Below are 19,885 nucleotides of genomic sequence, written 5' to 3' on the forward strand. Positions count from 1 at the left end.
CCTTAGCCGCAGCTATGACCTTATCATTAAGTTTTGGTCACATTGTTTGCAATGATTGTTGTAGTAAGTTTCTCATTAAAAAATAGCAAGATTTTTTCTTTACAAAATAAACCATTTGCTAATGTCAAGTTATAGTATGTCTGGAATATTTGGGAGCTGTAAGCTTGACCATAATAACAGATCTTTAACAAAGTCCTTGCATTGAAAACAGATATAGTTGTATGCATTTGGTATCTATAAGACACTGTACACACAATGTATGAAATATTTGATTGGATGAACTCTGCCTTTCCAATAATGGAATTTATTAAATACTATACATGATGAGATAACTTAATTACTTTGTTTCCCAGAAAAGAACTCAACTTGCTGCAGAAGCTGTATGGATTGTATGACACTGTAATGAGCAGTATTAGTGGTTATTATGAAATACTTTGGGGAGATGTAGATATTGAAAAAATTAATGCAGAACTGCTGGAATTTCAAAACAGGTGAGTTTCAATGGAATTTTTTATAATGCCTATCTTCTTAGGATCCTATAGGTATTTCAGAAGCTAATTTATTCCCTAATATACTACTGTATATACATAAAACCTTCTTCAAAGAAATGTGAAGGTGGCATTTTTTTTCTCTTTCTTTCTGAAAGATGTCGTAAACTTCCAAAAGGACTTAAAGACTGGCAAGCTTTTTTGGATCTCAGAAAGAGAATTGATGATTTCAGTGAGTCATGTCCTCTACTGGAAATGATGACCAATAAGGCCATGAAACAGAGGCACTGGGATAGAATCTCCGAATTAACTGGAACCCCATTTGATGTGGAATCTGATTCTTTTTGCCTTAGAAATATCATGGAAGCACCACTCCTTAAAAATAAGGATGATATTGAGGTACATAAGTGTATACGTTCTTATCAATGATCCATTAAAGAATGTCCCTTTTTTCTTTTCTGAGAGTTGTACAGATATTTTATGAGAGGTTGGACTAATTGCCCTCTGTAATGCACCCTCAAAATTTGGAATGATCCTGAACATTCTTGACTTTTATGAAATAATCTTGTTACTCAATGAGATTATATGATTATTTGAAATACATTATTTGAAATACATTTGTTGTGGAGCCCTTCAATACATCTTCCTTGTCCCCAGAATGCACTTCCACTTAAAAAATATTTGTTTATGTATGTATTGTGTTCTTGGTGAATCCCTCTGAACTATTTTCCAAATTTCTAATTTTATGTTTTTTCCTGTTCAGTCTATTAAGTTTTTAGAATTTTCTATTATTACATTTTTCCTTTCCAAGATTTTTAATTGGTTCTTTTTTGTGGCCACCATTTTTTTTCATTTTTGCATTAAAATTTTTCTGTCCTTTTTGTAGATTCTTATATCTACAGTCTTAAATCTATATATATTTCCAGATCTGTAGGTTTCTTTTTTTTTTTTTTTTTTTTGAGACGGAGTCTCGCTCTGTCACCCAGGCTGGAGTGCAGTGGCCAGATCTCAGCTCACTGCAAGCTCCGCCTCCCGGGTTCACGCCATTCTCCTGCCTCAGCCTCCCGAGTAGCTGGGACTACAGGCGCCACCACCTCGCCCGGCTAGTTTTTTGTATTTTTAGTAGAGACGGGGTTTCACCGTGTTAGCCAGGATGGTTTCGATCTCCTGACCTCGTGATCCGCCCGTCTCGGCCTCCCAAAGTGCTGGGATTACAGGCTTGAGCCACCGCGCCCGGCCGATCTGTAGGTTTCAAATCTATAGATTTATAGATCTCTTTGCTTATCTCTTTGAACATTTTAAACATAATTATTTAAACATTTTTCATTAGAGAAAATTTCAAACACCTACAAAAGTAAAGCTCTCCTTACTCTAACATTTATCAACTCGTGGCCAATATTATTTTATCTATACTCTCTTTACCTATACTTCAACAACTCTAAATTAAATATAAAGATGTTTTCAGATTCTTCTTTAAGATTAATTTCACCTGTACTGAATTTTTGCTGTGGTTGCTTTTTATGTTGGCTATCCTCTGAGCCTTAGATTTTTTCATGGATTTTGTCATTTTTATTGGGGAGGCTGGGAGGACTCATTTTGAATGGCAGGATTTCAAAAAATCTGGCTTATATAATGTGTTAAAATTGTCTCTGTCCATTCATGTCTTAGTTTTCCTCGTTTAGTGGCCTTGTGGTTGCCTCCTCCACTGCCCACGTCCCCTCAGCCCCAAGTTGAGAGCCCGAGAGCCAGGTATTGTAACAGCAGTCTCCATCCCCCATTCCCTCCTGTGCTGTGGTGTGATAATCCAGGCATGCACTGACCTGTTTCAGGTCCTGGTTGTAGGGCTGGCTTTGTGTCACCCCATCCCCCAGGTCCACATTCCATTTAATCTAGTTGTCTAGATGGCAGCTAGAGGCAGTGTTTTCAGCCTCCTTCCATGATTGGAGGGCTCTAGACCCCAGCCCAGGTGCTCCTCCTATAGATCATTTCTATTCTTCTTCACCCCATGGGAACCAGAGGCTTGGCCCCAGTGACCAGGGCCCTCAGGCCTGTGGTTTCAGCTCCACCAACTGGTCTGCATAGCTTTTCCACTTTTGGTTCATGAGATGTTTATCTTGTTTTTAAGGCTGGTTGTTTGCTTTTTTACTTACTTTAAAAAATTATTTTATCCATTATTCTATGTTTTTAGAGTTAAGAAAATGCACCATGTGACCAGAAATCTCCCAAATATATGGTTTGGGTTTTCTGCCTTCCCCTACCTCTTTTTGATGACGTGTGTACACAAAAAGCTTTTCTTTCAAAGCATTTTTGTCCTATTTGTAAATATCACAAAGAAACAAAGAGTTAGAAACACTTTGGCTGACCATCTGCTTCTTATAAGTATGTTTTTATACTTAATAATGTAGCCATTCATAGGCTGTGGTTTATTATACAATTTCAAGTAATTCCAGGATTCTGTTAATTACTCGTGGTACACAAAACAGAGTCTTAGTACTCTCTACCCAGATATGTCTAGTTGCTCAGCCATACATGCCCTAGCATTAGCCAAATTAGATTCCTGCTGTTACTGGACTCACTGCCTCTAAAGGAAGCCTTCCCTTCAGGACAGAATTTCCTCTTCCTCCCAGAGATCCTCTGCTGGAATCTCACCTCCTCCTCTATGAAGCCGTTCCTCCTCAGCACAGGCCTCCGTCCTCAGAAATCACTATGGTTCACATCATTCTTAGGACATTTATTCCACACTAATTTGTGTTATGATCATTTGTGGAAACATCTCACACCTTTAAATTCTTTTTCATCTCTGTGATTCTAACTATGAACACAAGTTGAGGCATTGTGGGGAAATATGTTACTTTTATTTTCTTTCATGAGTCTTTCTTATTAAGTATTCCCCCAAAAATATGGAAAAACCCATAAGAAAAAAAAACAATTGATGTTTAAGCAAATGAGATATTCATATTAGGACCAGAACAGGCAGGAATATAGTAATATCTATATGTTACTTGAAAGAGTTCAAAAGACTCTCGTGTATGTTCTCATTTGATTCTCATAGCTAACCTCTGGGATAGACAGGGCAGCTGTGATTATCCCTATTTTAGCCAGAAGCTCCAATGGAAAACATAATCTGAAAAATGATGATTTAAGTTCCATTGTTTCATGTATGTGGTACAGAAAAATAATTAGTAGTCGGCGAGTCATAAGGCTCTAGTGTCAAGTTGCAACACAATGATCTGAAGCCTTTTCTTGGCTGTAAAATGACTATATGAACTGGGTGACTTCCAGGTCCCTTTCAAGCTAAAAAAAATTCTATGATTTTGTGATGCACTTAATTTGTAGTTGAAAACATCATGACATATTCTTTGCTTTTCCTTCAAAGGATATTTGCATATCTGCCATTAAGGAGAAGGATATCGAAGCCAAGCTGACTCAGGTGATTGAGAATTGGACCAACCAAAATCTGAGTTTTGCAGCATTTAAGGGAAAAGGAGAGCTCCTGCTCAAAGGAACCGAATCGGGAGAAATTATCACTTTGATGGAGGATAGTTTAATGGTCTTAGGGTCCTTACTCAGCAACAGGTAATTTTATAATTTACGGGAGAGGTTTAAATGGGATATTTAGGGTTATAAAATTCTAAGTAGAAGCTCAGTTTTAAAGCTCTTGCATTGGATAGGATTCTGCAATAAATCGCTCTATCTTGTCTGTCCCTATATGAACTGCCCGTTTCCCCTAATAATCATGGCCTCCATCTCTTCTTTAATGGTACTCATCTCCCCTTCCCTATTTTTCCTGGTGGGCCCCATCCTAGTTATTCCTCCCCAAACTGGCAGCGTGTCCTCTGAAGGTCTTGACTCCCCACTGAGATTACTTCTTCATTTTATCTTCTATCTCCTTTGTTCCTCTGATTTGACATCATTGACCTCTTGGCTAATCCTGTTCAAGCATTCACCCAATGGCCCAGTAAAAGCCTGCTGGCCACCGTGAGAGCAATCTACCACTAGAGCAATCTACCCATTAGGGGCTTGGCACTTATGTAGAGACTTTCATTTTTTATGGTGAAATTATGGTCTGAATGAGGTCACCTGTTCATCATTGAACTACGGACCAGCTGGAAGGTACCTATGATCTTGAGTGCAGCTTTAGGAAATTCTTATAGGACTTAGTCAGATTAAATATTCTGTCAGGTCTTTGGCACTGGCAACCTCTATTCCTCTAGCTGACTATGCAATAGTTCTCAACTATTCTTCACCTGAACACACCTAAGAAATAGCTAATACCCTTTTCCAGGTTGGAATCACTGGTTAATGAGTGGCATCCTGCATGACCTCTGGCTCCAGGGGCAGTCTTGTATTTGCGTAATGACAAAGCTGTCAGTCCAGGGAGTTCTTGGTTGAATTTATAAAGATCAAGGTCCTCGGATGCATCCTCTGCTTTCAGGGAATCCTGGCAAAGGTGACCATAGGATATTCAGTAGTTTCTAGACTTCGTGGGCTACTGTTTCCCTATGGTTCATTGCAGATTTTGCCGTCTGACTTCCTGGATGATAACCTCTTGAAGAAGGGCTGTAGATTCACCTGGGCAGTGTCTGCAGCCAAGAAATTCAGGATTTGAAGGCTTTCTTAAATTCATACTTACTTGGACATAACCTGATTAGTAAAATACCTATTTGTGTATTAGTAAACTCAATGTTTACAAACTTCTGGCCCTGCCAGAAAGAGTATAAGGATAGCTAAGAAGTCATCAAATTCTGGGAGATTCTTCTCCTAGAGAACTTTGCAGTGCCAAGTAGGTCTGGAAAGCCTGTTCCAGAACAAACCAGACTGACCTAGTAGTGACTCATACTTGCTGGACCTCTAGGACTACTTTGATGTGACTTCAGAAGGAAGCTGTATGTCTTCTTGGGTGAGACTTGACTGTAGATACTGCCTGGATTGTGACGCTTCCCTGGTGGATCCCTGATTCCATGGGACTTCATGGACCATGGTGGGTTTGACCACGCAAAGTTGTACAATTGCAGGTATCTGGCCAAAGGACAGAAACTAGCTATGCTTGATTTTGTTTCAGATCTCCCTTTTCCATCTTTAGAAGTTATACAAAATCAAGGCTGACTCTTTTTTTTTCTGTGCAGAACCATTTTGGCCTATCTAGTTGCTTCATCTCCCTAGATGCCTGTCCATGCCATGCTGGTTTACATGTCTTTATTTGGAAGATTGGCATATTGACTGCCTTTCAGCTCTCGACCAGTGGCCCGGGAAACAGTATAAACTGAGTATTGGGAAAAATGCCTCTTACTGCCTGAGCAATTGGATTACCTTTCTCCTTGGAGCAATTTATGTACAATTCCATTTATAACTTCATGTGCAACATAGGCTTTCAGGGAAGTTATGGGTTGTATGCAGGCATCGGACCGTACCCAGAAAAAACCCCATTCCACAGGTGAATACCTTCAAATCACTCTGAACTAGATCAAGAAAAGTTTGAAGATCCTAGTCAACAAGTGCCACTCACCAGCAAATGCCACTGCATCACATTGAAACTGCTTGCCCTTGGCACACGCTGCAGTCGGCTTCTTGCTGTAACTGTAGGTAGTTGGGGTTTTTACCGAGTAGCCTCCCATTGCTTCCTCCATGGCATCCATTCTATTTCTTGTCTTCCTTTGTTGTGCTCAGCTTTCTGGACCCTTTGTATTCTCATAAAGACTTCAGCAAGTCCTGATGATCAAAAAAAAGGAGCCATGCTGTATGGAGGTAGCAACTCTGGGTCTCTAGCACTGCAGAAACTAGTTGTAGTACCTGGTGTAATTCTCTGTCTGTGGGTGGGAAGAGCACACCTGTAAGTGAACATCACATCTCAAGCTTGAACCGGGCTTTGTGGTCATCTTTCTCCAGGTGAACCTGGTGATACCTAACCCTCTCCTGATCTTTAGGGATCTGATTTGTCCTGTCCCTTTAGAGATAGTCTGTCTCTTGCTGGATGAAACCTTCAAGACCATTCATAAAAGGAAAATCCCTGGATAGTGGTCTCTTTCCCTAGATTCAATAGTTCCATGGACCAGTAACAGTGTCTTACGTGTTGCTCTCATAGGCAGTCCCCACTGGGATTTGGTTCACAGAAGTTTTGGAAACTACCTTATTCTTTGTTTGCCATTTACTCCCAGAAGTGACCAGCACATTTCCTTTGCTGGACCTATGCACCATAATACTAGCCCATTCTGACCAGGCACAGTGGCTCACGCCTGTAATCCCTGCACTTAGGGAGGCCAAGGCGGGCGGATCATGAGGTCAGGAGATCGAGACCATCCTGGTTAACATGGTGAAACCCTGTCTCTACTAAAAATATAAAAAATTAGCCAGGTGTGGTGGCGGGCGCCTGTAGTCCCAGCTACTTGGGAGGCTGAGGTAGGAGAATGGCGTGAACCTGGGAGGCGGAGCTTGCAGTGAGCCGAGATCACACCACTGCACTCCAGCCCGATTGACAGAGTGAGACTCTGTCTCTAAAAACAAACAAACAAACAAACAAAAACTAGGCCCATTCTTCTATTCTATGACTGACATAACAATATGTAAAATCACTATAGTTATATGAGTTTTATTCATAAATAGCAACAATTTTTATTAGCTGTATAATATCTATTAGGAACTACCCTTTTAGGACAAACATTCATTCCCAAAGTAATATTTCTTCTGTAATTTACTTCGGTAAGGCCATACAATTTTCTGAATCTTCTTTGAAACATGATCTTTTCTGTTCTTACCTTTTAGATACAATGCTCCATTTAAAAAAAATATCCAAAATTGGGTGTATAAATTGTCCACTTCCTCAGATATAATTGAAGAGTGGCTCGTAGTACAGAACCTTTGGGTTTATCTTGAAGCCGTCTTTGTAGGTGGAGATATTGCCAAACAGCTGCCTCAGGTAAATATGACTTTTGTAATTACTGATAAAATAATTTGGTGTATGTTGTCTATCTGTCTCTGTAAAAGTCTTCGCAAAGACGTATGGTCAAGGCTTAACTATGCCAGGGTTTGGCAAACTATGGCCCACTTGCCTGTTTTTGTAAATAAAGTTTTATTGGAACACAGCCACATCCATCCCTTTATATATTGTCTGTGGCTGCTTTAGCACCACAACAGCAGAGTTGAGTAGTTATAACTCAGATTATATGGCCCAAAAAGTCTGAAATCTTTGATGTCTAGCCCTTTACAGAAAAAGTTTTTTAGAAAGTGCTGACCTCCGATTAGCAGAAAGAAGAAACCCACATAGTGAATAATCTCGAGGTTGTTTCAGGATGTGAGGTACATTCAAATGCGGTACTATTATAGTAGTTCATCTTTTCTAAGAGTTAACCTCATAATATTCCTCTGAGAGTAGTATTAAAATTAATCTATGTTCTGTAAGCACAGATTAACTTTTTTTAATTCTTAGTAAGTCTACTACTAACAGATCAGAAACATACTGTGGAGCAAGAAAACAGCCTTGGGAGGCTGTAACAAAACCTTTAAAACAGCTCTATTGGGACCTTTTAAATAAATGCCAATAACTATAATAACTGATAGGTTTAGTCGATGAAGGTAACTTTGCTCTTAGAAAACTAAGCCTGCGCTTCCTAAATTTCCATATTTACAAACAGGATCTATATAGGTTAAAAAGCAAGGATAAGAGAGTTTTTTTTTTTTTTTTTAAATGACTGATTTCCTTTGTACTAATGGCACATTTTTAAAACATTAAACTGAAATATATCATTTTTGGTTTTTAATCGGAAGACTGTATTTTTAAAAGAGGAAAGATTATGCCAATTTCTAGAGGCATTTTTGCAACTGAGTGCAAAGCTTAATATCATTCATAGTAAATAGAAAATTTTCACTTTCGAAAATGTAAATGAAACTTTGTTTTGTGGCTTTACTGTCTTTTTTCTTTTTTTCCCCTGCCCTGGGGTACTATTGAGCTGTAATTATTCGAAGGATCCTGAGATCAAATTATTTTCATGCTTCTTCAGTTTGCTCATCAAGCCAAAACACCTGGGGTGCTGAAACACTAGATTGGAACTTTAAGTTGATAGCTCTGCAAATTAATCATGTGGTACTTTGAAAAACATATTAAATGCAATGAAACAAATAAGCAATAAGCCTCATTGTGATAAAGTAGCATTTTAATATGCAGTTTTATAACTTCGGGTTTATGTCGCTCAGAATTAATTCAAATAAAAAAAATTGTCTGTTTAAATTATGCAGCCTGAGACTAATAGATGCTGGTTTGAAGAACTGTAGAAAATTCCAAGGTGAAGATTTTGCTGTTTCTCAATTATCCAAATGCTAATCTTTACTGGCTATGGATTCATTTTCAGGAAGCAAAACGTTTTCAGAATATTGACAAGTCGTGGATAAAAATAATGCAGCGAGCTCATGAGAATCCCAACGTGATTAATTGCTGTGTTGGAGATGAAACCATGGGACAACTTTTACCTCATTTACATGAGCAGTTGGAAGTATGTCAGAAGTCACTCACAGGGTAAGAGTTTAATTTTTAAATCACGTATCATTTTGTGTGTGACAGTGTTTTATCCCAAACTTACTGGTATTGACTACATTTCTGGTTTGGTAGTGATGGTTAAAGTGGGGATAGGAACTTAAAATTTCACGTAGATTGAACTTTTCTGTGAGGAAGGCACCTTTGACTTGGGGGTGGTTAAGGCATTGTATTTGTTTCCTTGGGCTGCTGTAACAAATTTCCACAGATGGCTGGCTGAAAGCAACAGAAATTCATTCTCTCATAGTTGTAGAAACAAGAAGTCTGAAAGCAAGGTGTTGTCTCCCTCTGAAGACTCTAAGAGAGGATCCTCCCTTGCCTCTTTTGGCTTCTGGTGGCTCTAGGAGTTTTTTGGCTTGTGCCTTCGTAACTCCAATCTCTGCCTCTGTCTTCACTTGGCCTTCTCCTCCTCTTCCTATGTGTCTCTTATGATGACATTTGTCATCGGATTCAGGGCTCTTCAAGATCCTTAACTTCATTCCCTCTGCAAAAGCCCTTTTTCCAAATAAGGTCACCCTCATGGATTTCAGGGACTAGGTCGTGGACATGTCTTTTTGAGGGCTAACATTCAAGCCACTGCAGGCGTAGAATAGAAATGTGCACTAAGAGAACAATTCACCAGACAAATTCACAGATCATTTTTATTTTATTTTATTTTTACTGTCACAAGAGGATAGATGTCAGGATAATTTTTTTAAGCCAGTTCATTTTCAATCTCTATTTGAAATACATAGAGATTGATGTATAGAGATACATAGAGATACATAGAGATGTATAGAGATACATAGAGATTGATGATACATCCTGGTTTGTCCAAGTTTATGCCTCTGTCCTGGCATAGTGGTTAGTTGTCCTCCCTTTCACTCTCAGAATGTGTTGGTTTGGAGATAAGGTTTGTTCTTCCCCTGGGTTTAAGCCACGAGGTTTCCAACAGTCTTAGAAAGGTCAGAGGAGGGCATCTGATGAGAAAGGAGAGGACAGCAGATGATGGGGCAGCCTTGATCTGAATCTCTTGTTTTCCCAAGTGTCATCCATGATGGAGCATGGACTTTGTTTTTCACCAAACATTGCAGGGGTAAGCGATAAATGACTCTAGGTGTTTGCTATTATTTTAGCAAAGATGTTAGTGATTATGTCTTGACTAAAAAAATAACAATTTAGGGGAAAAAAACCACTTGGTAACATACTATCGACTTTATTGGAAGGTATTTGGAGAAGAAACGATTACTATTTCCAAGATTCTTCTTTGTATCTGATCCAGTTCTCCTGGAAATTCTTGGACAAGCCAGTGATTCCCACACCATACAGGTATAATCTAAGAGTCCGTGATCTCAATTGCTTTTTCCACAACATACACAATCAAGAATAAAAGTGAAGAATCTTAAATGAAATCTTAAATGAAAAATCTTAAAAATGCAGGCATTACACTTTGGGAGGCCGAGACGGGCAGATCACGAGGTCGGGAGATCGAGACCATCCTGGCTAACCTTGTGAAACCCTGTCTCTACTAAAAAATGCAAAAAACTAGCCGGGCGTGGTGGCAGGCACCTGTAGTCCCAACTACTCGGGAGGCTGAGGCAGGTGAATGGCGTAAACCTGGGAGGTGGAGCTTGCAGTGAGCTGAGATCTGGCCACTGCACTCCAGCCTGGGGGACAGAGTGAAACTCCGTCTCAAAAAAAAAAAAAAAAAAAAAAAAAAAAAAAAAAATGTAGGCATTAAAGAACAGTATTACAAATTACATTGATCGTAAAATGTCATATTTTCTGTGTATTTGGAGCCTGTCATCCTGATGCAGTCCAGCAGTGTTGAGCGACTATGCCATTCCTAGCTGTGTGACCTTGGCAGGCTTCCTAATTTCCCCATGCCTCCATTCCACATCTGTAAAATCAGGATATTAATGGTTCTCACCTCACAGGACCGTCATGAGGATTATATGAGATCATGCATAGCAAAACCTCTAGCACACAGTATGTGTTTATTAAATCTAATTTATCCTTATGAGTATTTTATTCTAAATATTCTTAGACCAAATAGGGGTTATATTTTGGATTCGTCCTTTTTTTTCTTTTCTGAATACTTCTCCAATGCTTTTAGCCATTTCCCAGAGCAATTCTTTGGAAGAGGAAAAGAAAAACCATAGCAAACTGAGAGTGGGTCACAGAAGGGCCTATCCCAGGTCCAGTTCTGGTTTGGGGATCTGGGAAATGGCTAATGTTCCTTGTTGGTTTCCAGGGACTTGTAACAATGAGAAAAGAGAATGGAAAGGCTCTATGAAAGGTGGAGGTAGAGCTAGGAGAGAGGGCAGGACTGAGCTGTATCTGGGTGGGGAGGAGGGGGGCGGCGGTATGGTCCAGTCTCCATCTGGTGGAAGGTGACAGTCCTTAGTCTAATCTGCATAGCATGAGAGGGGGCCGTTTGCAGGACCTGGAGAAAACATTCTGTAGGGCTTGATTTTAAAAAGTAGGCCTCCAAGCCAGTCAAGGGTCAAAGCAGAGTCTCTCTATATTTTTTGAGACAAAAGTAAGTAACCTTTTAAAAAGATACAAAATATTAAGGCTTTTAAAAACATCTTAGCGACTTTTGTGTTCAGCCTCATGTGTGATGTTTTCCTGTCTTACAGCCGCATCTCCCTGCAGTATCTGACAACATCAATGAGGTGACATTTCATGCAAAAGACTATGATCGCATCATGGCTGTCATATCAAGAGAAGGAGAAAAAATTGTTGTAATTTACCTTGCTTTAAATTTTGTTATTAGAATTTCTTTAAAAACTTACGTTGAGGAGAGTGCAATTCTCTTATGGAAAAAAAACAGGAGAGGGAGTTCTCGTTCTACAGCCCTGGGCTTTGTTAAAAACTAGTTTAGATAAATCCTTTAACTTCTCTGAGACTCATTTTGTAATTTATGAAGTGAAAGTTTTGGACTAGATGATCCCTGTAGTTTCTTCCAGCTATAGTATTAGATGATTTTACCCATATTTAAAATGTCTTGTATAAAATATGAAACTGTTTGCTTGGCATAGGGTACTATGATTTATTAAGTGTGCGTGGAACATCTGTAAAAATGCCAAATTATTATCAATTTATAATATCCTTGTAATTTTGTTTTAGTTGGATAATTCTGTTATGGCCAAAGGTCCTGTGGAGATTTGGCTTCTGGATTTGTTAAAAATGCAGATGTCATCATTACATAATATAATTAGATCCGCTTTCTATCAAATCAGTGATTCAGGATTTCAACTCTTACCATTCCTCAGCCACTTTCCAGCACAGGTGAGAATACACGATGCTTAAGTAATGGTGAAAAGAAATGGAAATAAAGGGGAAGGATGCTTAGGAGGTGGTTGGCCTGATGGTGTGAGGCAACTGTAGCTTTGAACTAGGTTAGAGTGGCCTACTCATGCTCATTTTAGCCTCAACTCCCAACTACCTGCTTGTCAACCTAGACCATTCTAGACCAACCCATCCCATCTCCCAGAAGAGGGTATGCCACTATTTTCCCATAATTAAGGATACATGCACTGAGTCTAATAGATACATGTGTGTGTGTGTGTGTGTGTGTGTGTATTTGTATACAGAAACTCCTCGACTTATGATGGAGTTATTGCCCAACAAACTCATCATAGTTGAAAATATCATTCACCAGAAATGCATTGAATACATCTAACCTACCAAATCATAAGTTTAGTCTAGTGTATCTTAAAGATGCTCAGAACACTTACATTAGCCTACAGTTAGGCAAAATCATCTAACACCAAGCCTATTTTATTTTATTTTATTTTTTTGCAGCACCTGTAGGAGTTTATTAGGGGGAGCATTTCCTAAATGTGCAGGGACCGGAAGGGCAGGGGTGGGAGGGGTCCGCAGCCAGGCTCCGTGAGGTGTGGTCTCGCCCAGGACTCAGGTTGAGGGGTACTCGTCCTCAGGCCCGGCCACTGCTCTTCAGCCAGCACATTATCTGCTGCTGCTGCCAGATAAAGTCTCGCACACAGGCATCCAACATAGCCTCGGTGAGGACCCCATCCTCGGAGGCATACGCCTTGTCCTGACAGGACAAAGCCAGGTTTGCGATCTTCTTGCCCGACATGCCGTCCGTCAGCCGAGCGATCTCCACGCACTTCCTCCCATAGTCAGACGGGGGCCAGCTTCAGGCGCTGCTTGCCTTCTGTGGCCGGCTTAAGAACATACTTGTCAAGATACATTCTCACCAGGCGCTCCCGCTCCTCCTGCCGGGGCAGGTCGAAGTGACACCTCATGTCGACGCTGTCATGGATGTCCTGGTGTAACTCCTCGGGGTGGCGGCTGGCCAGGACCAGCATTAATTTGTTGCTGCACTGCCTCGTGTGGTACAGGAAGGCATCCTGGGTGACTCTGAGGTCCTGGTTTATCTCCTCAGTGGCTGGCTTCCGAAGGAAGGCGTCCGCGTCGTCCATGAAGAGCAGGAAGCCGCGCCGGCTGGTACTGGCCCAGTCAAACAGCTTGTTCATGGCGGTCACGCCTTCCCGCCCCATGAGGGCCAGGTCCTCGCCTGTCATGATGGCGTAGTCCATGCCCGAGTACAGGGTGAGATTCTTGGCAAACAGTGTCTTCCCGGTGCCTGGTTGCCCATACAGCAGGACGTTCCTGTACAGGCTGTGGTTCTTCTCCATGTTCCTTGTTGCTATGGCCATGTTGCGCACCTGCGCTTCCAGGCTGGGACTCAGCACAACACCCTCCAGCACGTCCCGGGGCCGACGGAGGACCTGCCGGCGGACCTGGAAAGAGTGCTGCAGCGCCTCCAGCACCGTGATACGGGACTTCTGGGTCACGAGGGATGGCTTGAACAGCCCAGCCTCGATGAAGCGCGCCGGGGTGGCTGTTCCATTCTTGGCAGAGTAGACCCCGCCAGCCAGCAGCGTCAGCCCAACCACCGTGGCTGTCACTGTGTCCCGGTCTGTCACAAAGGCACGGAATCTTTCCCCAATCATGGTGACAGCTGTCCTGATGGACGCAAAGAAGGTCTGATGGTGCTTCTGCACGGACTCCTCCTGCTTCCGTAAGTTCTCCTCATTCACAAGTTTGAGCTTGGACTGTTGCTCCGGCTTCAAAGTCGGCTCCTGCATCTGCACCAGATTCACGGCGTCCTTCGACATGGCCATCTTAGTAAAAGGGAAGTGGCAGGATAATAGGATCATCCAAGCCTATTTTATAATAAAGTGTTGACTATCTCAAATAATTTATTGACTACTGCACTGAAAGTGAAAAACAGAATGGTTGTATGGGGGCTCAAAGTACAGTTTCTACTAAATGCATATTGCTTTTGCACTGCCATAAAGTAAAAAAATTGTTAAGTTGTACCATTGAAAGTTGGGGACCATCTGTGTGTGTATGTGCATGTGTATGTGTGTGTGTATATATGTATATATACACCAATTCAGAGATATGATACGGATATAGATATGGATGTATGTAAAGGGAATGAACATACCTTTTCTTGACGTGAAATCATCTTGTCTTTAATTTTCCCTTCAAGCGATTAAAAATGGACATAATTTGTTGAGAGGCTTTTTCATGCAACTGGTGTTTTAGAAAGTGAAGACCTCAAAGAGGCCAGGGTTGGAGCAGGTGCCAGTGGTTTCATTACACTTTCATTCAAGAGAAATGAAAAGTGGTAATTTGTGATCTGGCCAGAGAGAGCATGGGATAAAAGGCAAGAGATATCCAAGGAAAACGTAGGCAGTTTTTGCCCAAATGATATTTATTCTCCAACTACTCCTCCCAACCTGAGCTCCAAGTCCTGAATTAGTGCACACAAAATGAAGACAACTGAAATGATGTATTATTTATCCAAACCACAGAAGGACAGATATAGAACCAACCTTTATTGGAGAGAATAATACTGTGATTTTTATTGTATAATACCTTGGGAAACTTTAGTATTCTTATTAGCATTATTACCTTTGTGATCAAGCTTTATAAAAGACTTTGGTAAATTGAGCAAAGAGTTCCTGAAACTAAATCTACATATTCTCCTTCTCCAGACTGTGTATATCCTGAAGGAGGGGCTCAGCCTAAATTAGACTGAGGATTTAGCATTACGTAGAGAGTTGAGAGCAAGTTCAGAACAGTGGTGAAGTTGGACAGGATGTAGTAGGAAAGATGATTAGTTTCAGGATTTTCTCTAGTGTATGTGTGTGTGTGTGTGTGTGTGTGTGTATATATATATTCTTTTAAAACATGTTTTAAAGATTTGAATGCAATGGATCCTTGCTGCAAAAATTTGGAAAAATGCAAAAAATATGAAAGTGGAATACATAGGTGATGGGTTGATAGGTGCAGCAAACCACCACGGCACATGTTTACCTGTGTAACAAATCTGCACGTTCCGCACATGTATCACGAAACTTAAATAAAATAAAAATAAAATAAAAGTGGAAATAAGAATTTCCCATATTTCTACCACCTGGAAATTACGGCTATTAATATTTTAGTGTATTCCCTTTCAATACCTTATTTATGTATTTATTGCTCTTTTTTTAAAAAATTGACATATAACAATTGTACGTATTTACGGGGCACATAGTGATGTTTTGATACATATAATATGTCTTGTGATCAGATGAGAGTAATTAGCATATCCATCATCTCAAACACTTATGATTTCTTTCTGTTGGGAACATTCAATATCCTCTTTCTGGCTATTTGAAACTATATGTTATTCTTAACTGTAGTTATCCTACAGTTGTATAGGACAAGGGTCCCTAACCCGCCCCCGCCGGACCCGACCCGGCCTGGCCACACATCGGTACCGGTTCATGGGCTATTAGGAACTGGGTCACACAGCAGGAGGTGAGCGGCGGGCAAGTGAGCATTACTGCCTGAGCTCCACCTCCTGTCAGATCAGTGGTGGCATGAGATTCTCATAGGAGGGCGAACCCTATTGTGAACTGAATTGTGCATTCGAGGGATTGAGGTTGTGCGCTCCTTATGTGAATCTAAACCATCCTGCGACCCCCGTCCATGGAAAAATTGTCTTCCTTGAAACCGGTCCCTGGTGCCAAAAAGGCTGGGGACCACTGGTATAGATCACTAACACTTAGTCCTCCTACCTAGCTATAATTTTATGTCCTTTAGCAAATCCATCCCTATCCTCCTCTTCTCCTTACCCTTCCCAGCCTCTAGTGTCCTCCAATCTGCTCTCACTTCTCTGAGGTCAGCTTTGTTTTAGCTTCCATTTGTGCATGAGAACATGTGGTACCTTCTCATATTGTTTAATGTGCTTATTATAGGCATCGAATAATATTGATGAGAATGAGCATTGTTACTTTGCTGTTTTGTTTTGTTTTTTAATGAAATGTCCTCTGGTTTTCACCACTAAGTCGCATGCCTTTTTAGACTGAGTATAAAAACATAATTTTAAGCTCTTCTTGGTGACTCAAGATAATGATTATAAAGACTTGCCATTGGATAGACACCATTATGCAGTGGGTTTTGGGGTCTGCTGGTCTATTCGTCTTTAAGTCAGGCAGCCTTACACTGCTATGCTTTTGTAGTTTTTCTCTTTGTATTTCCTCCCTTGGACCATCATCTGCTGCTGACAGGGCCAGAATCTGCTTGCTTTTGGGGGGCTTCCTGACACTGGTTATTTTCTCCAGATCCGATTGCTCACTTCAGCCAGGTGCTTTCATTTATCTTTAGCTGCAGCCCCCAAGATTGGCCACTGCTCTAGCAGGAAAAGTATCAAAGTCCCTGATAAGGCAGGGACAGAAAGAGGGTTTTATTCTTTCTTTTCTCACTGTTGAGCCCATGCCAAGCAGTATCCATATACTGCTCGCCCTGCTTTCAGTCCTCTTTTTTGGTCCAAATGATGTTGGATCTGTCATTCGACTCTGGATGAATGAGAGCTCCCAAAGGGACAGCCATTTCAGTGAGGGGTGAGGGTGGGCATTCTCAGACCACTTTTATCACCTTTTCTGGGGCAGAAATTGTAGGTTAAGGTGACACCCTCTCACAATTTCTTTATGCCTTCGTCAGGATACAAAGAATACAAGCTTCTCCTCATTTTCTGTCTCCCTCTCTCTTCTATAGATAAGTATAGAGACAGAAAAGTTGACTTAGATAAAAACATGGATATCAGAGAGAGGGAGCAATCAAGAAAGGAGATAGGCAGCGTATTGTTTTTAGAGGAGCAAAGAGACCTTCGGGAAGCCCTGCTCAAGAACAAGCAATAATAAAGAGTTCATTTGCTTTTCTTGAGAAAGAAAAATCATTGCATGGAAATATCCAATAGTCTCAGGCCCTCTGTAGAAAAATTTCCTAACCATCTTCTATAACACACATATAGTTCAACAGATGGTAGCCAGTATTTTAATGATCATTAATCCATCTACTATGAAATAATTAAATATTAACAGTTAAAACTTTAACTCTTTCCCTCCTTTGGGAGTGAAGAAATGCAAGTCAATGTGATTTTTAGTTTAAAATGTGAATAAGCGACCACCAAATTGTATTGCAGATGTGCTTTAAATATTTGGTAAATTTCAATATTTTTCTGCTGGATCTGTAGGTTGGACTTCTGGGAATTCAGATGTTGTGGACACATGATTCAGAAGAGGCTTTACATAATGCAAAAGATGACAGGAAAATCATGCAAGTGACCAATCAGAAATTTTTGGATATTCTAAATACTCTCATTAGTCAGACAACACATGATCTAAGCAAGTTTGATAGGGTGAAGTTCGAAACTCTAATTACCATCCATGTGCATCAGAGAGATATTTTTGATGACTTGGTAAGGTATCTTTTTTTTTCTTAATTTGGTGTACTAATAACGAACAGTTAAGAATTGTATATGTTGCCTAACTTACATGAACTTTCCATTTACTTGGTCCTTTTTCATAACTGTGTCCATCAGTATCATGTCCACAATATTGTATATCTGTTTTGGATGGTTTACACAACCGTATTGTATATTCATTTGGCACTCTGAAAGCCTGGAACCAACTGATGTGATATGAACCAACGAATTTTCCATTAAACCAAATAACCAGGAACACGATATAACTTAGATCATAAGCTATGCTGGGTCGATTGGAAAAGGAGCACAGATGGAACGGAATCAGGCTTCAGAGCAGTCTCACGGCTGTTCGTCCAGTTGATGGTGACCATGGGCTTGATCTGGGCAAAGTTCTGTAGGGTGGGACTAAGAAGGGTAAGTGTTTGAATTCCTTTAGAAATGGGACTCTAACCGGCGGCCTTGACCAAGGCCAACTTCTCCTAAAGGAAGGATTTTCTATTATAGGGTAGGAGCCCCCAGGTAATTTTGAAATGCCACTGTTTGATAATCCTTACCTACTATTTAACTCCTATTGCTTTAGTCTACTTGGTTTGATACATTTTAAAGGTATCTCTTTCCTTCATCAGAGACATATAATTCATACAGGTTGGGTCCTGTTTTAGAGAATGTGATCACAGACTACCTGTTTTGAACTTTTATCAAAAGTTCTGATCAGATAAATTATATTTATTGAAGATTTCTTGAAGGACATCCAGTCAGTCCATCCATCCCCCTGCAACTGAGATCCTTGCTTCTCAAAGTATTACATGCCGACCAGTGCTTTGGTATCACCTGGAAGTTGGTGAAAAGAGCAGAATCTCCAGCCTCCCTCCTCCCATCCAAGACCTACTGAATCAGAATCTGCATTTTATCAAGATTCTTAGGAGATTCACATGCATATTGAAGTTTGAGGAAAAACTGCTCTAGGATTTATCTCTGGATTAAGCTAATATCAGAAAGCTGCGCACTTATATTGTTTTGGCCTTCCACGGACTAGTTTTTACTAATTGCAATTACCATTATACTTTGACTTTAATTGACTTCCACCTCAAGAAGCACTAGTATGGAGTTCATTATTGTATCTGCTGTCAGCATACATTTGAGGATGTTGTCTATACATCTCTCACTGGCTCCTAAAACTGAAGTCCTGTAAAAGAAATTTCTTTTAAAATTAAGTGCTGAGCAAACTTTACTTTACATCCAGAAGGGATTTTTAAAAAAAAACCTGTACATAAGGAAAACTATTTTTCTTTTATCTGAAACCATTTTCTTTTATCTTAATCACCGTTGAACTGTTTGCATCCCAACTAAATGAGATCTCATGGCCAACATATATGCATTTTATTTTTCCAAGTACAGTTATTAGACCAACCTGATATACAGCAAGAACTCAATAAATATATTAACTATTCTTTTCTTCTCCACCTCCTCCTTACCATCTTAACAGATGGTTGAAAGTAGCTGGCCGAGAGCATCCCCATGGCCTTGAGTCCTGTGTTACAGAGCATTCCCTGGGGGTGGGGCCAGACTGTGTTACCTGAAAGTAACTCAAGGTGATGAATACAAACTGTGCTTTAGGTGGGGAGCCAGTCCTTAACTAGAGGAGGAAGTAAGATCATGACCGAAACAGCAAACAACAATAACGAAAAGCAGGACTAGCAAGGTGTGTGGAGGCCTGGTCAGATGGAGATCTGAGCATTGTATAGTAGCCACAAGTCCATTTTTTAGTGTCAACTGAATGACCTGAAAGTGGGTCTACTGGGTTTAGTGAAGGGGTCCACTTGCCACTTCCTGTGTTGATTCCTCTGAATGGGCAGGACTGGTGTTTCACGTTTCACTGGAAAGTCAAGAAGCTTCTCACAATGTGGTTGTGATGGAATGGAGTTCCTAAGGTTGCTTACCTGGTTTCTCTTCGAATGGACCAGGTACTAGAGCTTGCAGCCATGGCTATGGGAGCCCAGTACCTCTTGCCTCACCTGTATATGCTGATAACTACGCGGATTGGGTGGCTTGGCTATAGTGCTGGCGCAGGGAGACGTGTATATATAACTGTGTGTT

The 19,885-nt window shown here is 40.6% G+C and overlaps 1 protein-coding gene and 1 pseudogene across 4 annotated transcripts in view; one reads left to right on the forward strand and one right to left on the reverse strand.

Moving 5' to 3' along the window:
* The window catches only part of DNAH8 (dynein axonemal heavy chain 8), a 332,681-nt gene that overhangs the window by 130,523 nt on the left and 182,273 nt on the right, over positions 1–19,885 (forward strand). For all 3 annotated transcript variants that reach the window (XM_010389720.2, XM_030929346.1, XM_010389721.2), the window contains 9 exons: positions 354–491; positions 647–887; positions 3,865–4,064; positions 7,248–7,401; positions 8,831–8,994; positions 10,218–10,320; positions 11,634–11,738; positions 12,124–12,285; positions 17,558–17,782. In XM_010389720.2, coding sequence (XP_010388022.2) covers positions 354–491; positions 647–887; positions 3,865–4,064; positions 7,248–7,401; positions 8,831–8,994; positions 10,218–10,320; positions 11,634–11,738; positions 12,124–12,285; positions 17,558–17,782 — 1,492 coding nt within the window. The remainder of the gene's footprint in view (positions 1–353; positions 492–646; positions 888–3,864; positions 4,065–7,247; positions 7,402–8,830; positions 8,995–10,217; positions 10,321–11,633; positions 11,739–12,123; positions 12,286–17,557; positions 17,783–19,885) is intronic.
* On the reverse strand, positions 12,913–14,246 carry LOC104682901 (annotated as a pseudogene). Its single transcript, XR_004056931.1, has one exon. The product of XR_004056931.1 is annotated as an ATPase family AAA domain-containing protein 3C pseudogene (transcript).

This window comes from Rhinopithecus roxellana, chromosome 4, assembly GCF_007565055.1.
Source record: "Rhinopithecus roxellana isolate Shanxi Qingling chromosome 4, ASM756505v1, whole genome shotgun sequence".
In the NCBI taxonomy this organism is placed as follows: Eukaryota; Metazoa; Chordata; class Mammalia; order Primates; family Cercopithecidae; genus Rhinopithecus; species Rhinopithecus roxellana.